The following is a 6,880-nucleotide window of genomic DNA, read 5'->3' as shown; positions in this document are numbered from 1 at the left end:
CATGACTCGGCTGTTCTGAGAAACCCGTCCCCAGGACCGCCCGCCCAGCCTGGGTCAGCTCTTGTTTCATGTTCTGGAGCGGGACCAAGCATATCTGGATCAGAACCAAGTGTGTGGCCTCTGCAGTCTGCCTGCCAGGAGGAAGGAATCCTAAAAGTCTCCACGCTGTTCCCCCTCCCCCCGCAGCTGCCCTCGCACTCCCCACACACACACCCGCAGCCCGCCGAGGCACACGCACCGTCGCACGTAGCAACGGTTGCCCAGACGACACCCAGGCCATTACACGCACGCACGCGGTCGTATAGTCAGACACGTGTCGGCCCACGCTTACTAAAAACAGAGCTACGCCCACGCGGCAAGAGTTCTTCGCAGCCACGCCATACTTCCTCATCGTCATCATCATCCGGCAAGCCTGCAGTGTGTCTCTCTGTCCCTCCGACAGTACCGTTTCCTCCCCTGGACCTCCAGTCGTTTCCCTCTTTCAGTGTCAAGCAGAGGTCCATCCGTCCCCTCCCAGACCTGTATCTCGGAACCAGCTTGGCCCCACTCCGCCCCCATCTAGGAACCTCCCACGACCCAGACCCGGACTTCAAGTTCGGCCTCAAACTTCCTGGTCCTCCCTTGGCCCATCCCATGTCACCGAGCCACTACGCCCAGCCCGTCCAGCCCCACCTCGGGTCCCTGCACCAGCCTTCCCATTCTCCCCGCCCTCACTTCCAGCCCCAGCCCCAGTTTCAACTGCCCCAGTCTCACCAGGCCTACCTCCACCCCCAACTCCAGCCTCACCTACAGCTCTTCCAGCCCCATCCTCCTCAGCCTGCCCACCTCCACCCCCAGCCTCCCAGCCTCCACCCCCAGCCTGCCCAGATCCACCCCCAGCCTGCCCACCCCCAGCCTCCTGACCTCCACCCCGAGCCTCCCAGCCTCCAGGGTCTCTCTGGGGACATGTTTGAGCAGTACCGGCGATGGCAGAGCTACCGGGGCGTGGCCCGACACTTCCACGCCGACAGCTCCGTGGACGCTGAGGCCTTGGCCTGCTTCTTTGTGTGAGTGACGCAACTCCCGTCTGCTGCCGCCATCTTGAAAGCAAAGGACAAACCTTCATCACTTTTGTCTCTATGTATGAATCACATCATTTTTCTTTGGATTTCTAAATGTCCAGGAAGCCAGTGGCCCCACAAAGGCCTTGGTTTTCGTCCCCTCCAGGAATATCAAACCTGCTACTGTACTACACGTTACTACATATCAGTGTATCTGTACAGTTACTGTGTGGCCAAACTTATCTCTCTCACCTAGCAACCAGTCCTGATTGGTGTCTGATGAAAAGCCACTGTATCTATGTCTTTTGTTTGTCTTGGTATAAAAATACTGTGGTCAGTCCACTGACTGTGTGTGTGTGTGTGTGTGTGTCCACAGTCCGGTGATTCGCAGGCTGTACCACGGTGCTCCCTCCCTGTCCCTCCTCTGTGGGGTGGACCTGGCCGTGGAGGAGTGGAGGAAGCTCTCGAACTTTGACAGGATGGAGTACTACCAGACAGCCCACAAGTAAGGCTCCGTCTTCCTCACTTGTCTCTCAAGCAACACTCTCTCACCCGAAAGCTCTTAAGATATATTGATCCAGGGCTGGTTCTTGTTTTTAGACTAAATAAACAAACTAGACTGTCACATTTGGGCCCACTTTCCCAGACATGGAGATAGCCTCGTCTTAGACTGAAAATGTTTTCAATGTAGATTGTTTGTCTTACTTTAGGAATAAGCTTAATCCAATTCTGGGAAAAGGGGCAGTAGACATGTAAACCTACAGGTCAAACCTAACACCAACTCTCACAGGTGACTTGTGAACATCTGAAGCTGAAGCACGCAAATAATTTGTTTTTCATTGTGGTTACCAATAACATTTTTCAAAAAATAACGATGTTCTCGTTGGATGATTCAGTCAGAAAGTTACCTGCCTGTCTAACTGTGAAATGACATTAGCAGAACTTAACTTAGAGTAGAAAACAGAAGACCATTCATTCCTTCATTAAATACGTTTTTCTGCACACTGGAACAAGCATGTCCACTACTGTCTGACTGAACGTAACAAGGTTATACCCTTTTCACAAAGCTTTGCTCTGCAAAACACTACTGAGAGCAGAGGCCTTCTCAAAGCTTATTTTAACCTTCCTAGTCTGATGTATAGATTTCATGGTCTTCCATGAAACCAGGATGTAGTGATTTGGTTTAAAACATTGTGTGTGTGTTTGTGTGCATTCATCACCACCGCTAGATTCCTAGAGTTTGAGAGGACGCAGCAACGATGGAAAGAGCTGAGAGAGAGGTTAAAGGTCACGCAGAGTTCATTGACAGGGGAGGATCAGAGCGGAGGGCTGGCAGAGTTCAAAGGTCAGACGCAGTATCATGCTGTCTGACCTATGATCAACTTACAGTTAGACACGGGCACCCGATATCCAAATAGTTCCATCATCGACCCGTAATCACAGTCTCAGAATCAGCGAGAAATAGGATAATCTCATGCTTTGTCTTTCCCTCTCACCCTGCATATTCTCTCTCTCTTTCCACCCTCGTTCTGTCGCTCGCTCCTTCTCCGTCGTTCCCCGCAGAATACACCACGAAGAAGGCCGCTCTGAGAAACCCAGATGGCAACGCCAAGACCCAGAGAGGTAGAAACAGCAGCAGGGCCCCCCGCGGTGGCGGGCAGAGGAACTGCAGGGTAGACGTCGCGGTTCTGGAGGAGAGGGCCCTCACGGAATACATGGAGATCATGGAGGTCCTGGAAGCCAGGAAGAAGCCAGGGGTCAAAGGGCACGAGGAAGAGGAGGACAGGGGAGAGAAAGTTGAAGAAGACGAAGGGGAAAAAATGGAGAGCGGGCTGTTTTTGGAGTACCTAGGTGAACTGTGTGGCCAGAGAAAGTTTGTGACCGAGGTATGCCGTCATATCGCCAAGTCATGTCAGGAATCAGTATCTTCTTTATTGGCCAAGTTTGTAGCCTACACATACAAGGAATCTGGCCCCACTTCAAACTGTGCTCTCACTGTACTCAAACAGCACAGACGTGCGACAAGTCTATTCTTGCTCGGGAGCTTGCTGTGAACATGCAAGATAGATCTAACGTGTTTGTTTCTTCATCATCGTGTCAACGTGTAAAAATATCGGTTCCCATCTTTGTTTTCTTCCTCAGGTGGGAGCAGAACTCAACATAGGGTACCTGAACTCGCTCATCTCCTCAGAACCAGAACCCGTCGATCTCCTCGCGCCAGAAGAGACGCAGGTACGATAGTATCTTCCTTACCTTCCCCATCCCCTCCTCCTCCATTCCCTCCCTCCCACGGATAGTGGATCAAGACCCCACTGAAACAGCGCCCTCCCTCTGCTCCCTCCCTCCCTCCCTCCTCCTCACAGGAGGAACACCAGCAGCAGGAGGCAGACATGGTGCAGGCCAGCCCAGCCGCCCTCCGGACAGCCTGGGCCTGCAGGCCCACCCTGCCAGGCTCTTCCCCTCAGCCTCTGACCCCGCCGTCCCACTACGCTGAAGCCCTAAGACCTCCTCCGCCTTCACGCGGTGCACAGTTAGCCACACCCGCCATGTGTACCAACCGTGTTTCTCATGACAGCGACAGAGCGACGGAAACAGGAAACAGTGAGGAGAACGCTCTGCATGAGCACAGGAGCATTGCGTCCCAGCACGGACAGACGGCTTGTTTCTTACCGTCTGATCTTCCTCCTCTGCCTCCTCCTCTTCCTCCTGTCAGTATTTATAGACAGGAAAACTCAGAGGGCAGCTATCTGGCATTGGAAGGACCCCCTCCTCCTCAACAACATAACAGCACCACCCACGGAGCTCCGTTGGCATGGCGACGGCCATATACCCATGTACCCCTAGCTGTTGTTCATGATGACTACGTCTCCCACAATGCACCTGAGCCATTCTGTGCCACATCTGAATACCTTCCTCCTTGTCCTTTATCGGGTCTAATTGAAAACACCAACCCCCAGAATGCATTTCAGTTCTGCCCTCATCCTGGTCACTTCCTGGTCAACCAGCATGACCCCCAGGACACGCAGGTTGTGTTTGTTTCTGTGGATGACTTAAACTACATCCCCCATAATCCTTCACTTCAAATGTACAGTTTGGAGCCTCAAGTCACCTGCACCTACAATTGCGGCAGTGGCTTTGCGTGCCAGCCACATCACCTCCCCAGCGGCACCACCCCTCTGACGGAGATCCAGGAAGTCTTGGAGGCCTCTACTATCAAGGACAGCCCATCCGATGGAGCTCCATCTGGGCCAAGCTCAGGCAGTGAGAGCCCTAACCTCCAGGACCAAAGATCTTCACCAGAAGAACCGGTTTCAAGTGGCACAAGTGGAGCCACGACTGAGTATGACTATAGCTTGTCCTCATCCTCTGTTTACCCGGACGCAGAAGAAGATTTGGGCCTCCAGAGCCAAACACCACCAGGGCGTTTCCTGTTCTCAGTGTCTGCCTCAGAGGGAGCTATGTCTGGGGAGGGCTGCCGTCTGTGTCCCCCTGAGCTGGAGGATGCTCGGGCCAGCTCTCAGACCATCCCGACGCTGCCATCTCCGAGGAGGGGGAAAGGTGGAGGGAGGAGGAGGGACGGAAGTAGTGTTGAAAGTAGAACGTGGAGCGACGGAGAGCTGTCGGACGACTCCACTGCAGGACGGGCGGGAGAAGGGGAGAAACAGGAGGATCAGGAAAGAGAGGAGGAGGAGATGGAGGAAGGAGTACAACTGTCACTCCTTCAGGCCGACTACCCCTACCCTCTGACTGAATCCACGCTCTCATCTCCGGTCATATCACCCGAAGAGCGTAGCCCCGCCCCCCTCCCTCTGACACCCAATCCTGAGAGAGCTCCGTTGACGGACATCCAGCCACTTCCACCAACCGGCCCGCTCGAACTCAGAGTTCTGGCCATGCAGGCACTCATTGGCTCCCGAGCTGAAGCCACGCCCCCAGGAGATGACAGTGAACCAGGGGGTGGTGAAAGCCCCCTCAACTGGACCCCTCGAGTCCCCTGCCCCTTCCAGCTAGCCCACCCACCGAGAACCACCCACAGCCCTCCATCCTCCAACCCTGCTCACAGGCTGACAGCGGACATGGCCCCGGTCCAGGCCTTCTTCATGGCCGTGTCCAGCTCCAGGCCCAGTTCCGACCCGCTCACAGCTGCTCACCTCACAGGCTGGGTCACAGACCACCACCATGGAGGCTCACAGCCTGCCAAAGCACCAGGGGACCTTCCTGGCCTCTCCGACCCCACAGAGGAGCCTCGACCAGGGGTGAGGCGTCCGGGTGGGGGACCCCCGCTGGAGGAAGTTGAAGTGAAGGTGGAGGTGGTTGAGGATGGCGAGGCGAGGACAGGATTATGTTCTCGCCCACCCAACAGCTCCGACAAGGACGACGCCAAGAATTCAGCGTCAGACGTTTCCGTCGCCGAAAAAACGGACAGTGTCGACAACTCTTCTGAACGTGTGGTCGAACCGGCAGAGACGACTGCCGTAGGCCCACCAGACACAAACCAACCCCATCGGATGACTGGCCTGATGGGCTCTGGTGGTTTGGAGAGGGGTTGTGGCGTTGCCCCGCCGACCGCGGATAGGCCCGACGACGACGACAACGGGGGGAAAGAGTTCACAGACCTCACCACCGTGCCTTTCGTCCTCGTTCAGGTAGAGGAGGAGGAGCTTGAAGAGGAGAAGGTTGAGGAGGAGAACCAGGCGGCTCTTCCAGAGCCGGCGTCCCTGGCAGGGCCCGACAGCCATGCCCAGGTTCACCCATCCTGGGTCTGGGGAGCCATCACGAGTCCCGTGACTAGAGCCAGCGGGAGGACCGGGCGGACAGAGAGAGGAGAGAGGCCGAAGAAAGAAACCGAGATACCGGACGCGCACCGTCACGTGACGAGCCCGATGACAACAATAGCCCAAAGGAAGATGGAGGGGAGAGCGAGAGACGGGCAGGTGGAGGAGGACAGGAGAGCGGCGCGGAACACGATCACTCGTCCCGTGAGGAAAGTCAGAAAGAACGAGAACGAGAGGGGCGGAGTGGAGGATTTAGACACAGGACCTGTGAGGGGAGGGGAGGCGGAGAGCGAGGAGGGGAGGGAAGAGGAGAACATGGGAGAAACTCAAAATCCCACGTCCAGTCCTGTGACGAGGTCTAGAACGAGAGCTACTGTCGCAGAGGAGGAGGAGAAGGTGGAGGAGGAGATGCCATCATCCGCAGACAAAGACACAAAGGTTGAGATGGAGAAGCAAAAGGTCACGGTCCAACAAACGGCCGAGAAGCCAAACCACGCGTCGACCGCAAGCGCCGCGCCGAGTCCTGCATCAAGTCACATGACCAGAGCCAGGCGGAGGAGCGTCGCCGCGGAGGGGAAAGGAGGACGGCGGGATGAGGGGACGGAGCGCTCGGGGAGGCCTCGTCCCACGACCGGAGGAAGAACCAGAGACAAAGAAGAGGAGACCGACCCGCCTCCATCTGAAAAGGAGGGAGACGGAGCGATGGAGGACGGGAGAGGAAGGAAAGGCGGAAAGCGCGCGAAGACAGGAGGAGAGGCCATGCCAACGCCCCGTGACGAAGAGGGCAGGGAAGAGGAGGAGGAGGGGGGCGAGCGCCCGGGCGACGATCCATCCCTCCGTCTCGCCCCTCCTGGGAAGAGAGGGAGGAGGGTGAAGTACTCCAGCGGGTTTAAACTCTCCGTTTCCTGGAGGACAGGATCGCAGGGGAGGAAAAGAAAGGCGGAGGAGGGAGAGGACTGCGGAGGGGGGAGGCTGGTGGGAGGCGAAGGTGGGAGGTGCAGACGAGAGGAGGAAAGGGAGGAAGAGGAAGCCCCCGGCGAACGGAGAACACGGGAAAGAGATGAC

General features: G+C 56.4%; 1 protein-coding gene across 1 annotated transcript; it reads left to right on the top strand.

Annotated features, from left to right (window-relative positions):
• Nucleotides 1-463: 463 nt before the first annotated feature.
• LOC146221829 (uncharacterized) lies at nt 464-6,258 on the top strand. Its single transcript, XM_084692081.1, has 7 exons — nt 464-1,046; nt 1,417-1,545; nt 2,270-2,385; nt 2,604-2,926; nt 3,183-3,272; nt 3,404-5,785; nt 6,178-6,258. The coding sequence occupies exons 1-7, from the start codon at nt 634-636 to the stop codon at nt 6,256-6,258; spliced, it is 3,534 nt and encodes a 1,177-aa protein (XP_084548207.1). The 5' UTR covers nt 464-633.
• The last annotated feature ends 622 nt before the right edge of the window (nt 6,259-6,880 follow it).

This window comes from Hypomesus nipponensis, chromosome 25 (genome assembly GCF_054491055.1).
Source record: "Hypomesus nipponensis isolate SF chromosome 25, ASM5449105v1, whole genome shotgun sequence".
NCBI classification, from domain to species: domain Eukaryota; kingdom Metazoa; phylum Chordata; class Actinopteri; order Osmeriformes; family Osmeridae; genus Hypomesus; species Hypomesus nipponensis.
Note: the sequence above shows the minus strand (reverse complement) of the source record. Positions and strands in the feature narration are given on the sequence as shown.